Source organism: Catharus ustulatus, chromosome 5 (genome assembly GCF_009819885.2).
Source record: "Catharus ustulatus isolate bCatUst1 chromosome 5, bCatUst1.pri.v2, whole genome shotgun sequence".
NCBI classification, from domain to species: Eukaryota; Metazoa; Chordata; class Aves; order Passeriformes; family Turdidae; genus Catharus; species Catharus ustulatus.
In genome coordinates this window covers 24036904-24057297 of record NC_046225.1, presented here as the reverse complement: position 1 = coordinate 24057297, position 20394 = coordinate 24036904, and the positions used below count along the sequence as shown (strand labels likewise).

The 20394-nt window shown below is 40.5% G+C and overlaps 1 protein-coding gene across 1 annotated transcript in view; it reads left to right on the top strand.

Annotated features, from left to right (window-relative positions):
- The window catches only part of TBCK (TBC1 domain containing kinase), a 102862-nt gene that overhangs the window by 67150 nt on the left and 15318 nt on the right, over window positions 1–20394 (top strand). The window contains exons 23-24 of the mRNA XM_033060395.1: window positions 3210–3385; window positions 18106–18281. Coding sequence (XP_032916286.1) covers window positions 3210–3385; window positions 18106–18281 — 352 coding nt within the window. The remainder of the gene's footprint in view (window positions 1–3209; window positions 3386–18105; window positions 18282–20394) is intronic.

Here is a 20394-nt window from a genome sequence, read left to right as displayed (position 1 = left end):
TATTAGCCAAAAAGAGGAGAAAAGATCTTATCCAGCAAGGGTGCACGAGATTGCATTGCATTTTAGTTTCTGACAGGAAGTGATTTTTCTTTTACTGAAATTGCAAACAAATGATGAAAAAGGGTTTGAGGGTTGCTCAAGTGTGAAACCTGGTCATGCAATGTGACTAATAAATATTCTGTAAATATTTATACCAGTTTAATGTAGTCTTAAACTCCAGTATCCTGAAAGTAATTGGTTTTTTTAAAAGAATGTAAGTAAATTCCTTGAGTACATTCTTTCACCACTCATAGACTTGTCTCCCTTGTGGATGCTAGATGTTGACTGTTCCCATATTATATGCGTGTGCCTATAGTTTGCACATTGTTGGGAGGCATTTTTTAGTTGTGGGGCTTTTTTATTGTTACTTGTGGAAATCACAATTGCCTTGTTGTAGTTTTTACTTTGCATTATTGAGAAGCGGGTCAAATAATCGACAGACTGTAAATTTGTTTTAGACTTTTAGTTGACAGCCTGTAAATTTGTTATAGGCTTTTGTTGGCTTCCTGCAAAATAATTAAAAATTCTCTCTTGTTCTGTGGAGTTTCATTTTCAGTCATGCCCACTATCCTCCTGAAATGCTGCTTAGAAGAAATGAGAAAGCAACTATTCCAAAATCACAGAACAGGCTCCTATGTTTTTTACTTACACCCTGATGTGTGAGAACTGGTTGTGTTTTTTACAAACATGCACAAAGTTAGAAGGGACCACAAGGATCATTGAGTCCACCTCCTGGCCTTGCAATGATACCCCAAGAGTCACACCATGTGCCTAACAGCATTATCCAAATGCCTCTTGAACTCTATCAACTTTGATGCTGTGTTCACTCCCCTGGGAAGCATGTTCCAGTGCTCAAGCCTATTTTCCAATTCTCTGAAATGTGTTTCTTCTGGAATTACAGAGCTTGTTTCTAGGAAAAATATTTTGACCAGTTTGAGTGTTTAACACTGTCAGTCTCAATTTCTGCTTTCATAGTTTTACTGCAAACAGTGTTGCTATTCCATCCCCCAGTTGTCTGTTTTCAATTTCAGATATATGTTGGTTATTATACCCTCTCACAGCCAAATGCTTCTCATGCTATTAATTATTGTTATTTAGATGTAATAACTAAGTTCTGCATTCATATAATTTATTATAGAAGTACTACTAATGTTGCCTTAGCTAAGAGTCTCAGAAAGTGGGACTGACAATTCAATTGCAGCAGTCTCTTTACAAAAAAAAAAAAAAACCAAAACAAATAAAACCAAAACAAAAACAAAACAAAAAAAGAAATCACAGCCCCGCTATAAATGTACTGCAGTCTTGAACTGAAATTATCAACTTTTTATACATAAAATGAGTTTTCATAAATGTAGAAAAAAGTGCAACTGTAGTGATGGTGCTTTTAGGTGTTTTCTGAGCTTGAGGAATAATAACCAGTGAAAGGTATCTCCTCTCTTTACCTGAATTTAGAAATTGTGTGAAATTCTCCAGTTGTGGGAATTTTCTTTGGGACTGATGCTTACTAACAGCCTTCTATTCTAGTATAGTCAAAATGAAAAATTATTAGCTACTGTTGAGACTGCATCTCATTTATCTTCAACACCTGTTATTCCAAGCAGCTAGGGAACCCGATATTGTCTAGGAAAATTGTGATTAATTTTCACACATCCACAAAAAGGTTTTTAGAGCTAGAATTAAAATTGGGTAAGCCACAGTTTTTCTCTCAGACTTTTCAGAATTTTAGAAGCATAATATGTGTTGTCATCGATGGAATTAAAGTGGCTGCTGCAGATTGTATCCTACCTGAATACAGACAGCTTTTTGAATGGGAGAGTAATAGATCACAACTTCCAGATTTTAAACAGTCAATAATCTCATCCCACTAGATTATTCTGCCCCAAGCTTCAATTTTCAGCTTCTTCTGCTCACCACCCTGCTGATGACTGAGGTTGCTGGAGTATCTCCCAGATTGATGGCGAGGCATCAAATCTGCTGGTAGCAATGAGTGGTTGATGGCAGTGCATCAAATCTGTTAGAGATGTACAGATAAAGCCTGGCTACAATACCTGTGTTTTCCTCATAGAAGCTGATGCTTAAATCTAAATTTTGACTGTTTTACTGAATCATACAAGATCTTGAGACAGACACAAGAAGTGCCCATATCTCTGGTGTTTGTCTGTCGCACTAAACCAGTTTTGTCATAAAATGCAAGCTAGGATTATTTTCTCTCTTCATGAGACCACAGGTGCAAAACTAGCCAGTCCTTTTACAATGTTAAAAGAGTAAATGACTTTTATGTTACATCTTGTTAGAAGATAAAATACATGTTGGATGCTTAGTGTTGGAAAAAATGTATTTCCGATAGGTTTACTTTTTTTTTTCTTTTATATATGTATTTCATTGTATTTTCCTACTTTTTAACTGACCCCATCTTATTTTAGGACACCTCTCATTTGATAGGTGTCAGCTATCCTTTCAAGTTCAATAATCTATTATCACAATGGCACTTCACTCTTGTAGCCAGGATGTTTCTCTGGGAGTGTCTGGTTGGATTTAGGGACTGTATTGTTTGTTTGTTTGTTTAAGAATTCTCAAAAATCTCTAAAACAATCCATTGTGTTTCCCATCAAACACAAATTAATGTTGAAAACTCTTATTTTCCAGCAAACAGATAACATGTAGGTTTGTCAAAATGGCAGATCATGCAAAATTCAATAGCTGAAAGCTTTCAGTCTGGGTCTTAGTAGGATTTAATTGACAAATAAAGACAGTTGATCCAAAAACTCCTGATGTCTGTACACTGTATGAAATCTAGTTTTGATGAGCTGCACAAATTTACATTGAATAGTCTATAGTTTGACTTGTAAAGACTTTACGATTACTAGATTTCGATTATTGTCCTGACTTTGCATTGGTTAAAGTTCTGATACACTTCCTTTAAACAGATCAAAATAATTCTTAAAATATCTTTACTAGTTTTTAATTAAAAAAACTCTTGAATGCTTTTCTTTTTGAACGTGAAAATGTTTGAGCATCCTTTTGAATGGAAAAATGTTGGAGCAAAGGACAGAGAGATGGACAAAGATATAGATGGATATAGGTATATTTAGCAATGTCATAGCTGGGTTAGTTGACTTTAGTGATACTTTGCTGTTGCATTCCTGGTTGTTTCTTTGAATCCCTTGCAGAGATTGATATCGAGCGCTGCGTTCGCGAGTCCATCAACCTGTTCCGCTGGACCCCGAAGAGCGCCACGTACAGGCAGTATGCGCAGCCGCCCCGGCCAGCTGTGGAGAGTGGCGGCGCCAGGAGCTCCCTGTCCTGCTTGTCCACCGACTACCAGGAGGCTCCTCGGGGTGACCTGGTAAGCAACCTGGTAGCTGAAGCAGGGAGAATTGCTCAGATTATTCAGGTGGCATGTTTCTCCTGTCTCTCCCAGCTTCTGCTCTTTCAGTTCTGTTACAACAACCCACCAATATCCGCAGCTCGCCTGCAGAACTACAAACAGGCTTTATCAGAGGAGAAAAAGTGGTGAAAGAGAACAGTGTGCCAGTGAGAAATAGGTGACTGGAAAGTGATGCAGGGACCTCTGGCTGCTTTTTCCATCTTGGCATGTAAGGTAAAGGGTATGCTACAAGTTACTCTTAGAGTTTAGTAGGTGAGTTATGCCTGTGTTTATTTTGCCAAAGAGTGAGTAATAACAGAAGGAATATCTCCATATTAGAAAGAAAGATTTTTCTCCTCTCTCTCTAGGAGAATCTAATGGCTGTTTTTCTTGTCAATTGCACTATCTGAATACTGGTGATTTGAAATTATTCCTTTTCTTCCTCTCAACAGTATAAATCTAGTTAGCCTCTTAAAAATTTAATTTTATTTTTCTGGGGTTTTTTTCTTTCTACATTTTCCTACAATCATTTAATTCATGAGCACATTCCAGTAATATGGGAAGTATATATAGACCTGCTGTATCTATTTGGTGAATTGCATTCGGTTTTAGTCTTTCCATTTGCTCTTCCTAACTACTAGGAAACTAAGAAATGTTGTTGTCATTCAAGTGAATCTTTACTTTTAGTCCTTAAACTGGAGCTTGATATTCAGTCATTTTCTTGTTTTTTACTTTGATTTTTATTTTATTTCTGTTGTAATTTCTGGAAGCCTTAACTACAAATCCAGGACTGCAAGTACAGACATGCAAATGAAGAACAAAAGGAAACTTGAAAGATCCTACAGGATTTAAGAAACAGTGGATCTAGAATGGCAATGGGGAAGAAAAAATGAAATTATAGGGGAATACTGGTTGTTGTCATCCAGGAATTTTAGCCTGGATGACATCCTGGAATTTTAGCAGCACAATTGCTGCTGTGCTGCTCTGGAGATACGTAGAGAGGCTTTCTGAAGGAGCCAAAGGCTGTGCTTTCATAGAGTAATTCAGATAGGACCTCCTAAGGTCATCTGGTATAAATTCCTGCAGAAAACATGTCCAACACTGTATTCAGATGGGGTTGCCCAGGGCTTTGATCCATCAGATCAACAAAACTTCCAAGGAACATATTCAGTCTCTCTTGGCACTCTTGTCAGATGTCTGACAGTGCTACCAGTGAAAATTATTTTGTGTATGTGCTAGCTTTTCTGAATGTTCTGACAAAAGGGTAAAAAACTAGTTTTCTGATTTCTAAGCATTTGCTTGTTCAAATGTGTAAAAGCAAGAGTCAAAGCACTTGGATATGGCAAAGAGGGAGACAGGAGAAAGCAGCCCTGGTCTACTGAACTAATAAATAGTGAAAAGATTTGTATTTGTAACAGAGAGAAAAATCTTTATTTCAGATCAAGCAAGGTTCTTTCAGTATTCTTCTGTTTCCTGAGAAATATTTTGAGTGTTTTTTTCCTGATAGTGTTTTTATTTTCATACCAGAAGTTGTGTTTATTTATAAAGCTGGTAATTAGGCTCATCCATCCCACAAGTTCCAAGAAATTAAGCAAATGTTTTTGGTATGTTAAAGGGGAGATAAATGCACGAACTTCTATTGCCATCTCTTCCATTTCTAGTTCTGTCTGCCTAACAGCACAGACCTCTTCATTTACTACAGTGCAGCTGAAGGTTTTGAAGCACAAGTATATTGGATATTTTGGTTACTTCTGCATTTTAGTTTTTTAGTTCATCATGTGAAAGGAAGCTGTATAGATTCCAGTATCTTTACAGAAATACATAAGCAAAGAGGAAAGTAATCTCTTTGGCACAATAAAAATTATTCCTATCTTAGATTATAGTCTGTAAATGTGTTTGCTCTCATGTGCTGTATTTTTGTGTGTCAAGTTTTGAGACAGATGGATACAAGTCAAGTATGTTATGATTCAGTCAGGAGCTACAGTTCAGACTTGGAAAGTCCTGTGTGAAATAAGAATCCATAATGAGCTACCTCTCACTTGTGACCAAATCTGTAGTTTTGGAGGTTTGTCTTCATAAAATGATACTGCTCAGGGATTAGAACAATAAAAAATAAATTTAAATCATTGATGAAATACACTGTTTACACACAAAGGTGGTGTGTTTTGTTTTTGTTTGGGATTTTTTTAACCTTAATCCTGGAATTATCTACCTCTTTTTTCAAACATGTCCTCTGCTGGTGTTTCCTGCCGTGGGGAAACTTTTTATCTACTTGAAAGGGGTGAAAACTGAATTCAGTCTTTAGTACACACAGTACCTTTCAATGGATTTTCTAAATCATCATTTCTATAACTTGCTCTGCAGTTTAGCTCTTAAACAACAAACTGCTGTTTCCTTACCTATTTACTTCGTCATTCTTTGGACAAGTACTTGATGCTACATTTCTATCTCCAGTTTTATATTTGTGGGTCACCTCTATATTTGAGGGTGGGTAGGGTACAAAACAATTCTTTGAGAAGAAGGTTGTGGGTTTGCTTCTGAAGGTAATTTATGGCTTCTTGAAGCATTAAATGTTTAGTGTTTTTAATTGTAAACACCAGCTGTCTCTTACCTCTATATTTGTATTTTCTTTTTATGCTGCTTCAGTTTGTTTCTTAAATGCTTTGTATTGGCTACTCAAATATTTGTGGGTATCTGCACGTTACTGTGCTTTGGATAATAATAACAGAAGTATTTCCCCTCTGGGTATGCATTTTTCTCCCTAAATCAGCAGTCAGTAAAACAAAACTGCTTTTTATCACTAGCATTGCTTACTTTTTATTTTAGTGACATCTATTTGCAACTTCATAAATAGGCTTGGGTACTCTGTTTTTCCCTCCCGGACTTGCATGTTGCTTAAACCTTTACTCTTCAGCCAGTAGGCATATTTCTACTGAGATAAAATCTCAAGGAGGAAATAGTTTCAGAGAGAATGAATGTGCATCTTAAGTGGGTTTGCATTGTTTATTTTGAGAAAGATAAAATGTCAAAAATAACAACAGAAAAAATCTTTTCGATTCAGCACTGAATTTATGCTACAATCTACTCAGTTTTGTGTTTTTTCTTTACCAGTACATGGTTCATTTTTTTCTTCTTACTCTTCCTGAAACTTACTTTCACATCTTGGAAATTCCTGAAGTATTTTTCCTGAATGTGCGGGAGTCATAGAGACAAATAACACTGCAATACAACAATTGTCTGCTGTATCTGTGTGTCTTCATTATTATATGTGTGGTAGACATACGCTCTCTCCAGCTACCGCCATAATTATAAATAAAAAGGAGAAAATGTTGCAGCTTTTCTATCAATATTTGCTCACGTGTGGCAGAAATCCTGAGACTGATCCAATTACAGCTTTGACTTGTTCTTCTACTCCCAGTTCTCTTTTCAAGAGTGGGAGTTCCTGAGAGATGTTGAGGAATGAAAGCACTCAACTGGAGAAAAGTCTGCCAGATGATTATTGATCCTTGCACTGATTTAAATGCCAACAGTCCAGTTCAGCTTTTTTTTTTTGATGAAGTAGTAGAAATATCTAAGCAGCAACATGACTTAATGGCTTGATCAAAAAACACAAATATGAAGAACGTGTTTTTATCAGATGAGCAAAGTTTCCTGATAATAACTTTCCTTTGCAAATAATTAAGGATAGCTTGTGTGATAGACTTCCTACAGATGGGAATTCAGGCCTATTTGTCATATAGCAGCACTCAGTTGCTTCCTGTGTGCACCTATGAAGTATTTGTCCATGTAAGATATATTGCATAGGTTTATATTAGGCCATTAAATAACTGGTGTGTAAGTCCATTTATTCTTCAGAAAGAAGCATGGTCAGTAGTGTATACCAACACTTCTGTTTCAGTGTAAAAGCTAAGAAATACCTGTGTGAGGCTCATGCTGTTCATAATGGCTGTTATTTATATTCTGCCTAAAGGGCCTTCTGACTGCTTTGACCCATTTCAGCTTTCTTTTGTCTTGTATAGATCTTGGTTTTGTTCCTCTTTCATTGTTCTTACACTTAACAGAAAGCTCTTTCTTAAATTTGTCTTTAGATCAAATTGTGCAAAACATTAACTGATCAGGATCCTGGTTGTAGCTGCCAACAGCTTGAGTGAGAAGCTGAGGTTATTTGTCATTTTTTAGATGAGTTGGTTAAAATGCACTTTTTATATCACTCTCTTACGAGTGAGTAAACAAATCTCTGTTTAATTAAGCGTATCATAAGCCCATCACATTCTGGCAAATACTTTAGGAATTTTTGCAAACTTCAAAATCTTCTCTTTTTATTGGTTAGCTTTTCAAAGTTTTTTTGATACTCATAAGCCAGGCAGCCAGTTACCAGGAAGTGGGGAGTGTATGGAAACCTCTCCTTCCAGAACTTTGGTTCTGCAGATTACAGTAGTTTCATGACTATAAGGTGCACCCTTTTGACTAAAATTTTCCCCGGAACCCGGAAGTGTGCCTTATAGTGCGGTGTGCCTTATCTGATGGACAAAGTTCAAAAAATTTGCCTACCCGGAAGTGAGAGCTGCGAGCCACGGGGGGAGCCAGCAGGGCCATGGCTGCCAGGTGGAGGCGGAGCAGAGCAGCAGCAGGCACGCCCTGGCCCCGTGGAGGCGGAGCCACCCCTACACAGGCACGCCCAGGCCCCGTGGAGGTGGCACGGCCCCTACACAGACACCCCCCGGCCCCGTGCAGGCGGGACGGCCCCTCTAGAGGCACCCCCCGGCCCCATGCAGGCAGCACGGCCCCTACACAGGCACCCTCTGGCCCCGTGGAGGCGGAGCCGCCCCTACACAGGCACCTCCCGGCCCCGTGCAGGCAGCACGGCCCCTCCAGAGGCAACCCCCGGCCCCGTGGAGGTGGGACAGCCCCTCCAGAGGCACGCCTGGGCCCCATGCAGGCGGCACGGCCCCTCTAGAGGCACCCCCCTGCCCCGTGCAGGCGGCACGGCCCCTACAGAGGCACCCCTCGGCCCCATGCAGGCGGCATTGAGGGGCAGCGGCCATAGCCCGGCCCCAGAGAGGCAGCACGAAGGGGTGTCAGCCATGCCCCGGCCCCCCCGGATACAAGCGGGCCTGGGGGCCCGTGGCACCGCCCCTGCCGGGTACAGGCGAGCCCCGGGGCCAATGGCTACCGGGTTGAGGCGGAGCCTCGTCCAGCAACCGCGTGGAGGGAGCTGGGGACGGAACCTCGCTGCAAAAAAAAAGTGCACCCTATAGTCCGGTGCGCCTTATCTGATCTACAAAGTTGCGAATTTTGCCTACTCCCGGGGGGTGCGCCTTATAGTCCGGTGCGCCTTATGGTCGTGAAATTACTGTAAATTATTTAAAGGAAGCCTTATTTAACACCTTGTCTATTCTGACTAATTTTGAAAATCTGTATTTATTTTCTATAGTTTTAGGACTTTTCTGGTAGAAGATAAGGCATTAAATTGCTAGAGTGGATAAAATGCAATATATAAGGCTCAGGAAATAATTAATTTTAAATGTTAATTTAAAAATTTCTAATGAATGTTGTGGGTGGTTTTTTAAGTTGTAATACAAATTGCGATTATTTAAATTGAATGTAAGCTCATTGAAACACATGTACTGCTTAGTTGAGACAGAATTTAAGGAGTATGTTTGTAATGTTTGTGAGGATCTACATACTATTTAAATGAGACTGTAATAGTTTGTGAAGCACTTACTCTAGATCATATTTAAGGATTGTAAGCTTGTTTTGCATAGACTTGGTTTTTGGGTCTCCCAGGGATGTGCTCATCTGCTTTGATTGTAAATGGGGCAGTTGGAGCAGCCAGAGCACTCTGCTGCAGCCTTAGGCTCAGGTTCTGGATTCACTGATTGCCCACTAGTCCTTCTCACAAGCCTTTTTGATTATACCCCCTTTGAAGTTGAAAGCTGGGTGAATTTGACCTTTTAGACCTCCTACAATTGGGATTCCATGACTGATTAACAAATGTGCAGAGGGGGAAAGGGTAATTGTACCAGTAAAATTAATTATTAAAAAAAAAAAGAAATCTAGCTGGTTGTTTCTCTCTGCATCTTGTAGGAATGTTTTTTTCTTTTAATTTTTTTTTCCTGAATTGGAAATTGTTTTACAATCAGATTCTAGGAGAATATTAGGAAATAATTACACACCTATGTGTTTTGGTAATTTTTCAGGCTCTAGTGGTTCTGGTTTGCAATCTGGCTGGCTGACTGAAGACACAGTTGTTATTTCATTTATTTTCATGTATTTTGTGACTGACTCAGTTTATCTTTGTGAGGGAGTGCTATAGCAGAAAAAAAGTCTTTTTGAAAACCAGAACCAAACTAAAGTTGACAGTTTTATTTCATACCTTGTTAAACAATCCATATTTTATTAAAAAAATAGTGGCCTGCATTTAATAAAGGGAAAATGAAAGAGCAGTGCAGTGCTTACGTAAATTTACTTTAGGAGAGAAGTAACAGTCAGAATAATTCACTGAGTGTGTTAAAATGTGCTTTAGGACCACCACAGGTCTAAATAGCTTAATGCTTTATTCAGCTTCTGATAAGCACAGTTAGATACTGCAGTGAGGAATTATCCACTTGGTGTTACATTTTTTTATTTGTGTACTTGTAGCATTAGAAGCAATGGGGTTTGGGAGAAATTTTTGAAGTCAAGTTTTGGAGGAGAAGCAGACTGAAGGATCTTAATGGTTTGTCTCCCACACAAATATTCCCAGGTACACAACTGTAGCTACTTGCTGCCAGTCACAGCAGCTCTTAATTCCAGCTGGCAGCAGCTCCTGTGTGTGCCATACACTGCTGCTGTGAAAGTTAGGTCTTAGAGCACAGTGCTGTGCAACTGTATTACTAACACAATTTTCATGATGGGGAGGAGGTGTATTATGTCAGCCTAAGGTGCCTTTTCCCCTCTACTCCTCAGTCTTCTGTCCTACCCTATTTGTTTTCTAAACATATGTCTCTATAGGAGCCTCCCTTAGGTTAGTCTTGAATTTAGGATTCCTCACATTCCTTAGTGCGCCTCTGGCCAAGCTAGGTGCTGTATGTTTTCTCAGTTGAGTCAGGATGCAGTGTCATCATGATCTAATTTTATTAGGGAAGTGCAGTTGGAGGATAGAGGACTTTCTGGATGCAGCTCTCTTGCCTCATGCTGTCACTGTCTTTTTGCAGATCATAGCCTTGTACAAATTGTATGGTGGCCTGTGTGATGGTGTCAACACCATCTTAATCCACTAGTAAAAGCATTACAGCTCTGCATATATATTTTCTCTTCTTACATTATTAGGAGTGGAAAATCTGATTATCAAATGTGTGTGACAGCATCTAGAAGAAGGAATCCATATTGGTTGTAAAGTTGAGCCTGGACTGAACTTTAGTCATGGACCCCATCCTGCAAATATGAATGAATATATTTTAGGCTTATGGGAATAAATGTTTCTGTTGATGATGATTTTCAAAAAGCTCAGCAAAGTTTGGGCCCATGTCTCTGGAATGGATGGAATGGTGCAGAAATCCAAGATTTATATGAAAAGCACATACAACTTACAGGGTAATTGTCTGGCTGACTGTATTCTCAAAATTTTTGTGAATTACTCAAATTCAGTACTCATCTTGATAGTCACTGGTTAAGGAAGAGCCTGAACAGCATGTTTTGACAGGCTTCACAATGGTAAGTGACTGAAAGTGTCCTAGAACTGCTCTGCCATTGTTAATGCCAGTTCAGAAAACAGGAATGAGAATAAATAGCAGCTACAGATGAAAGAAGGTAGATTGTCTAAATCCAACTTGGTCTCTGAGCAAGTGAGATATGTGATCACACTATGAACTAAATTCCTCTAGCGGTTGCAGTTTGCATTGAGATGTGTTATTAAATTCTGGTTGATTTTGCTTTTGTTTTTTTTTTTTTTTCCCTTAAGAGGGCAGAGGAATCTCAGTTTCCTAAAGATTCTGTAATAATTTTTCTCAAATCAAAGGAATACAATTTCTTGTCAAGGACAGAGCATCTATCAGGAGGGATGAAAAGAGGCACTGATGAAAAGCTTTCAAGGCTGGCAAGGTCATTCTTGCTCTTGCTTTTACTTCAGGTTTTATTGCACATTAAGGTATCCTGTGAGTACAGTAGTTTCACGAATACAAGCCGCACGGATTATAAGCCGCACCCCCGGTGCCTCGACAATGTTGCTGTCTTTGTCAATAGATAAGCCGCACCCCGAATATTAGCCGCACTTTCGTTCGTGCGCAGCTTTCACAAATTGGCCAATTAGTAACAGGATCGCGGCATAGGGGGCTTTACTGGCTCGGGGCGGGGCCAGGCAGGCTCGGCCCGCTCATGGTTGCTGACGGGACCGGGTGGCCTAGCTCAGCGCCACGGCTCGGCGGGGCTGGCCGGGTGGTACTGCCGCCGCCGCCGGGCTCGCTGGCCCCCCTCTCCCGTCAGCACCGCCCCGCTGCCGCGTTCCCTAGCCCTGCCGGCGGCCTGCCGCCGCCCGGCTCGCTGGCCGCCGCCGCGTTCCCTAGCCCTGCCGGCGGCCTGCCGCCGCCCGGCTCGCTGGCCGCCGACGCGTTCCCTAGCCCTGCCGGCGGCCTGCCGCCGCCCGGCTCGCTGGCCGCCGCCGCGTTCCCTAGCCCTGTCGGCGGCCTGCCGCCCCCCGGCTCGCTGGCCGCCGCCGCGTTCCCTAGCCCTGTCGGCGGCCTGCCGCCGCCCGGCTCGCTGGCCGCCGCCGCGTTCCCTAGCCCTGTCGGTGGCCTGCCGCCGCCCGGCTCGCTGGCCGCCGCCGCGTTCCCTAGCCCTGCCGGCGGCCTGCCGCCGCCCGGCTCGCTGGCCGCCGCCGCGTTCCCTAGCCCCGCCGGCGGGCTCGCCGGCCGCGGCGCGCCGCGTTCCCTAGCCCCGCCGCCGGGCTCGCCGGCCGCGCCGCGTTCCCTAGCCCCGCCGCCGGGCTCGCCGGCCGCGGCGCGTTCCCTAGCCCCGCCGCCGGGCTCGCCGGCCGCGGCGCGTTCCCTAGCCCCGCCGCCGGGCTTGCCGGCCGCCCCCTCCCGTCTGCACCGCCGCCGCGTTTCCTCGCCCTGGCCGGCACTGCAGGCCCCCGCACCGCCGGGCTCCCCCACGCTGCTGGCCCCGATTCTGCTGGGCTTCCCCCGCTGCCAGGCAGCCCCACCCGTCGGCCTTCCTGCTTCTGCCATGCTCCCCTGCACTGCTAGCCCCAGTTCTCCCCGGCTCCCCCGCCATGCTGGCTCAGGCTCTGCCACCCTCCCTGCCCCGCCCTGCTGGCCCAGGCTCTGCCGCCCGCCCCCCACACTGCTGGCCCCGCCTCTGCCAGGCTTTCCCACCTCTGCCGGGGCCGGCCGGGCTCCAGCTTGGCTTGGGGCTGCCGCGGGCTCTCACTTCCGTGTTGGCAGCTTTTAGAATTTTGTTAATAGATTAGCCGCCCCGGAATATTAGCCGCACTTCCGGGTTTCCACCAAAATTTTGGTCAAATTGGTGCGGCTTGTATTCGTGAAATTACTGTATTTTCAGGCACAACTGGGTTATGCCTCAGCTTTGTGGTTTGAAATGGTTCCATGCAGTGGTGAGCAGCTTTTACTGTTTTATCATATCCGGGGCAACAACTGAGTTTGCAACATGTCTACCCCGCTGCATGCAGGGGAATACCGTGTCTTTCAGCCCTGCTGACTCAGTTTATTCACTCAGTTACGTTATTCCGTGGAGAGAGGTATCCTTAATAATGAGCTACTTTGGCAAGCAGAGCTCAATTCTGGTTTTTGTAGACATCCTACAAAGTTGTATGCAGACATTTGGAGGATGTTTATGATTGACAGTTGGCTGGAAGTTGCTTATTGCACTTCTCATGGTGTGAGTTCAGAAGTAGGGGGCTTTGTGGGAGAGTTGGGATGGTGGAGGGAGTGGAAGAGTACAGCTTGCAAATGGAAAAATGGAAATGGAAAATTTGAAAATGAAGCAAACTTGAATAGGAAGTGGAGAGAGAGACGGAGCATAGGGAAGATGGATACCAGTGTCTTGGCTAGGAAATATGAGAAGTAGAATAGGATGGCTACAGAAGAGTGAATGTAAGTGTAAAAATCAGTTTGCTAGAGGGGTTATGTAGAGAATACTGGCACTCAAGTGCTGAAAAATTGTAGAAAAGAGTTCTTAAAATCTGAAATTTTGGCTGTTCCTCCTTTATAAACAGTGGCAATTGAACATCAAAAAACACTGAAGCCTTTTTGTATGACCGTTTGTCAGTAATTGTAACAAAAATGGTGGGGAGTGGGACTGGAGAGCTTAAACCATTATCTTATAGGCTTTTAAAAACTTTTTTGTAGTCTTATTTCTGTGTACGTGCATACACTGATTTCAGAAATATGTTTGCAAAATATGGAATGGCATCTTTCGTGAAACATGTTTCTTCATGAAGGACCCTGATAGTTTGAATAGAGTATTTTACTTGAACTCCAGGTTTTAATTATAATGACTTCCAGGCTGAAGTTCCTAGTATATTAAATAAACTGCACAAGTTTTACTAGCTTCAAAGACAAAGGAGACAAGGAGAAACCTTGCATCTACTCAGATAAAACTATCTTTTCCATGGATAGAAAGGTCCTTTATAGCTTCTGTGTTTATCAGATGGGACTGTTAAATTTAGGTTCAGCAGAACTAAAGATCCTTGACTGTTTTCTCAAAAAAAAGTGCATATCTTCATTTAATAGCCATGATGATATGCCTGTAAGAGATTACAAACTAATGGGAAAAGAGATAGGAGCTGTGATTGTACCAGCCTCATGTTCTGGAGTGCTTTAATCTTTCTGAAACTTCACTTCCAAATTGAGAATGGCTAAGCAGCTTTAATTCCTAATATTAAAAAAAAATCTTAATGCCCATTTCTTCTTATTAAGAGCAGTAAATGCGTATGGATTAGCAATTCCCAGGCCTATTTGAAAATTAATGGGGTGAGAAGAATAAGGACTTTGAAAAATAATGTAGGGTGTTGTCAGAGAAAGTTCTGGGCGGCAAGGAGACCTCAGACTTCAGCTTAGGTACTCTTTCTGCTGTTGCCATCCTGCTGACTTAAGCAGTCTTCCTTGACAAACAGTTGCTTATAGCTGAATAGTCTAAAGCAAGATCCATGCATCTAGTTAGAATATGCTAAAATAAGTTTTCCTTCACAGGAAATCAGACTTAAGTGACTTAAGTAGTAAGCTCAATATCTTGTAGCACTTATAGACTTGTGCATACATGGATGTGTGAAAATGTGTCTTTCTGATAATTTTTACGTTTCCTAAGTAATGATGGCAAGTATATGAGTATGCTCTGTATATGAGCAGTTCTCAATTTCAGTATTGTTATTCAGTATGCAGTTTCTTACACAAGTTCATAACTGGACTTAGAACTGCATTCTGGCACTGTGCTTAAAGTAGAACTCTTGCCTTTTTTAAGAAAGAGTGTGGGTTTTTTTAGAAAGTATGTGCCATAACATGTCTGCCTTGGAAAGGAGTAAATAGATCACAGCAGGAAGATAGTTGAAAGGAAGAAACAAGCCTTTTATAAATGTGATAAGTTTTTAAAGTTGTTTTAAGCTTTTTCCAGTGGTTATCCTGGGTTGGTTTTTTTTCAGTTTGTCCAGTTTGTACTCCCTATAGAGTATTACTAGTGTGGGAATTTCAAGGTTGTGAAATAATCATTATGATCCCTTCATTGTTTAAAAAAAAAAAAAAAATTGCAGATGATAAATTCAACAGGATATTGCAAGTAGCTGTCCTGATATGTGCCTACCTGCCACTTAATGTAGCTGAAATCAAAATCTCATTTGCATATTATATCCTGTTCACGACTTGTTGGATATTTGTAAATAATTACTAAGAGACTATCAGTGCCATAAACTTTTTCTGAGTGCAGCTAACCTAACTTAAAGGATTTGGTTTACAGTGAACCCTCTTCCTTCCTTCAACTACTTTTCCTTCTGGTTCTTCACCGCTGTCTCAACTCAAGTCCGGTTTCTGTATTAGTTTCCTGCAGTTGCAAAGTATCTGTAGCAGGATAGTGGTTATGGAGACGAGGTGTGAGGATGGGGTAGAAGGATCAACAACTTGATGTTAGCCATGTTTAGTTTGTGCAAACCAGCAGTTCATTAGAAAATTCCTGTGTGAGAATGCCTGAGATGAAATATAGTTGTTACCAGATACAGCACATGTGGTAATTTTTTTTAGTAATTTGCAAAATTATCTTGTAAGTGCATGCATATATTTCACTTCACAATTTGAAGGAAATAAATTAGTCTGATAAAAAAGTTGTTAGAGTAAGAATTGCAGAATCCATTCTATTTCCAGCAAGTCTTTTGAGAAACTTTAGTTTTGTTCAAAGTCTATATAGAGATGCTGTATCTCTGAATCTACCATTAAGGCAGATCTGGACATTGTAGGTCAAAGCAAAGATGGTTGTAAAATTCATAGCTGAATGTGTTTCTCCTTAATTTCAACCCAGTTAAAGGGAAAGAATGCTTGTCCTGATTATTAAAACCTATTAGCAGGACAGATAGTGTGTGCCTGCAAAACAGTTTTTAGATAAAGAGAAAATGTTTTAATATCACTTTAGGTGAATTTTTCATTGGTTCTTTTTCTGCTGTAGACTTCATGCTTTCTTCTTAAGGTATCATTCTTTGCTGAGGCATTCACCCCATCAACTGAATAGACAAGAGTTGTATAAATAAATAAAGGAAGTAATTTTATAATTAGAGTCCAACATAATGTAAATGTTTCTCCAGAAGAATTAATTCAGGTCCTCTCAGCCAATTTCACTGACTTCATTATCAGAGTGTTTATTGTTACCTGTAATGTGAATCTGTTTCAAGGACTGAACTCTTTGCAGCAGACTTGCTTCTGTTCCCTCCTTGGTGTTGCTCCTCAAACATGCTCCTGAGCAGAAACTGTTGTCTGAGGACAATGTAGCGGTGTCTGCCGATTTGTCATTAGGCAAATTAAGCTGTGTCAGCCAAGTGTGTATTTATGTAATCAGTATTTTTTTCTATTTTACTGCCTTTCTTGGATCTCACAAATGTGTCTGTGGATCCCTAGACATGGGGCTGCTGAATTCCTTTGGCAAGTCTCAAGTTTGTAAGAAGAGCTTGACTTTTTTCTTCCTCCTCCCTTTTAATGCAATTTATTTCCTTAGACTCCTGGGAAAATTCAGCTATTCAGCTGGGAGGTGGCTTTAGACAGCAACTGGGAGTTGGCTGTGCCATGTCATGCTGGTTTTTTATGGATACAGGTCTCCCTTGAGTATTGACTATTCTGTTGAAACAAATCATGTGTTATCCAGAAATTATATATTTTTCTGATTATAAAGCGTCTTGACTCTGTTTTTCTGAACTTGGAAGGAGAGTGTTCAGACTGGCAATTTGTAACTTCTTCTGTTTTGAATATTGTAATATACAATGGAAAATGCAGTTCTGTGTGTTAATATTCCCTGAAGTAGAATTGTTGATTTTGTTTGTAATTTTGAGGGCTTTTGGATAGCTTGCTTTACAGCAGAGGTATTTCTAAGTGCTGGATGGTCTTAAGAAGCCTTTTCTGGGACATAACTCAAAAACACAGTGTATATGTCTCTCTGTTTTGTCTAGCATAATCCCTAAATTTGGAAGAGTCCTCAGGTTAAATGAGGAACCAGTATATTTAAAAACCAAAACTAAAGCTAAGCCTAACAAGAGTCACTTGGACTAATAACAATTAGTCCATTTTCTTTAGAGTGCTACTCCTGTTCTCTTGAATCATGGACTATATTGGTGTGATTACTGCAATCTAAAACAACAGAAGTGGAATATTTTTTAGACACAGAAAAGTTTTTGCTGTGACACTCTTTAAGAATGTGGAGCATAGAAATTCTAGTACTTGTGAATATTTCTGAGATGATTGACAATGAATGTTCTGCTATGAAAAATAATCTCAGGTGTTAACCATGCAGTTGCTTGAGTACTACCAGGAGTGTGGTGTTATGTGTTGTGTCATCATCTGTTGCATTCCCCAAAATAGATTTTTTAATTTAATATATAATTTTCCCATCCCACAAAACTAAGGACAAATTTTCCAAATTATGAAAATAATATACTGTATTTCCAGATGGAATATAAATCTTGTATTTCTAATGTCCTGATTTGTGCTCAGTCTTTGGGGTGAGGTAATAACTGGTGTTTAAATAGCTGTGTGTCTTTCAGAGTCATCCCTGCAGTTTCTGTGGCAAGTTGCAGTTGCTAGCCATCTTTTCTGCTCCAATCATGAGCCCTTTCAGTTCCTCTTTTCACAGTGTTTTCTAGCCAAATTGCTTAATTTTTAATGCTAAGAAATGTTCTGTGGATGTTGTGAGCCCATCAGCCACAGTGAATAATTCATTAAAAAATCACAAACTAAAATTGATTGCATGAATTGTCAAACAATTTTCTGTTGTAACAACTTCTAACAGAAGATAAAACTATAGTTTTTAGATGGGCATTTGGCACTGCTCTGTAACTGTTATGTATGGATAGTTGACCTCTGACTAGTTCAGAAGTATAAGAAAAAGATGTGTTTCCATCTAACTAGGTTGTTGCACTTGAAGTTTTCAAATAAATAGAAGTTCATAAAAACCCCTTATCTCTAATTATTTCACCTCTAATATTGTGTTGTTGTTGGTTTTTTTTTCTTTAAAAGTCTAGGGACTCCATCAAGTTGGATGATCTGAAGGCAGAGGTGTCCCCACGAATTTCAGCAGAAGATCTGATTGACTTGTGTGAGTTGACAGGACCTAGTCATTCCAAAACACCTGTAAAGAAAACAAAACCTAGCAAGCCAAAGCTGCTGGTGGTGGACATCCGTAACAGCGAAGAGTATCCTTCAGATCTGAGTGCTGGCCTTGCTAAATCCTGCTTGTGTCAATTACTTTTTATGTCTGCAGACTGATGTGTTAGAATGGTACATAGTGGAAAGAGGGATCTGGTAGAGGTGGAGTGGAAGAGCTGAAGGCTGAAGGAATTTCAGCATGGAGAGATCTGGTTTGCACAGCAGAGCACTAATGTATTTTTCCCTTCCCATTTTAAGTTGTGGGTTTAGTAAAATCTCTTTGTACCAGTAGCACAAGTGCTTTAATGCTACTTTTTTCTTTGTAACAGGTGTTATCGGCAGACCTTCCCCATTTAATATAACCAATATTTTGGAAAGGTGTGAGACTTTCCAGTTAAGTGGAAGGGAGATAGCGATGTGTTGATAGCTCATGTGCTTTACCAGTCCCTCAGTGGAAAATTGAGTCCTGTTGAGTGCCTTCTAGATATGTCAGGTAATACAACCAGGTAACCATCCTAACTTAAGACCTCTAGTAGCTGATAATCAGAAAAGACTTATAGGTGTTTTGGAGCTATATTTTTACCAGGGTCACTACCCTGTCTACACCTTACTCATGTGTTCCTTTGCAAGTATACAGTTCTTTGCATAAGGAGTATCTTTTTAATTCTTTAGGTTTGTTTTTTTCCTGAAATAGTGTAGTTGCAGGACTGGGATTGTTTGCATTTGGGAAGGTATAGTCCTTCTTAAGATGTTTTGGTATGTTTGGAATTTATAGTAGACTAAAATGTACTGCCCTTTAAATAATAGATGGACTGATATCCTAACACCCATCTAGTATTAACAGGTAGGAAGTGCCATTAAAAAGGCAGCCTGGTAGTAAAATTGCCCTTGAATGTACTGGTTAGTATATCATTTGCTGAAGAAAATATCTGGTATGTAGAAAGTTATCATACTGCCAGCAGTTGTGCATATACAGGGGAAATCATAAGAATACTGTTCAGTGTCCTGTTCATTCATAAGGAAACAGGATTTGTGTTTGTCACAAAATTTCAGCAAACTAAGATAGGATCAGACTATATGTTTCTGTGGTGTGTGTTTTAAAATGTGACAGACCACTGTGTGATGTTTAAAAAATACGATAATTTTCTGTATTTTGGTTTTAGTCTTTTTCACCATGTATGTCATGCTAAACTGTGCTTTCACTTTGTTTTCTTAATGCTGTGAGAAAAGCATGAGAGGATTTCCAACAAGTATGAGACATTCTTCATATGTCATAATATGACCCACATCAAAGTTGAGGGATTGTTTTGTAATGGATCTTATGTTGCAGGGCCAAGAGCTAGCAACCCTCTTTCCCAGTAGACAGATTTCTAAAAGAAGGCTTTCGAATGTAAAGCTGTTATACACAAAGCACTGTTTCAGTTGGCTAGCAATCCTTCTAAGGTTTATTTCATTAAGCATGTTAGCAGATATATTGGCAGTCTTCCATTCATGTTGAGTAAGGTATAGCTGCATATTTATGGTCTCTCAGTCCGTAGCACAAAATCCTGGCCTTTTTGTTAATTGTCTTTTCAATTAGAACTTTTTTTAATGACTAGGTCATGTTTCTCTAAGTGTACTCAGTAGTTTAAGTAACTAAATTTGTCCAAAGTTATTTTCTGTCTAAATTATGATAATTTCAGAACCTGATCAATAGCAGTGGGAGTTATGTGGTTATAAATGGGGTTGGGGAAATGGGATTGATGCTAAGGAGTGAAGGACAGATATCATTTTCCCAATCAAAATGGAAACTAACTGAAAATATTAATGAATGGTTCATGATCCTCTTTTGTTCTTTCAAATGTTTTTATATAGCCATGCTATTCCCACGCTACAACAATGATGATCATGGAACTAAAACTATTACATAAATAATGAGAAACAAATGCTATTGTTACTCTAAGTCAGTTAAATCTTACCCCCATTTAAGGCAACTCCTTTATTTAATAGGATTCTGGGATTTAATTACAAATTTAACTAGCTTTCTGCAAGTACAGTAATAGAGTGACTAATCTCAGGATTTGACATTGTATATATTTTTGCAGAACTTTGCTGTTTCCCGCCTCTTCAGAGCTGTTTTAGCTTATAGCAGGGGAGGGGGAATGTTCCACGCATGTGTGT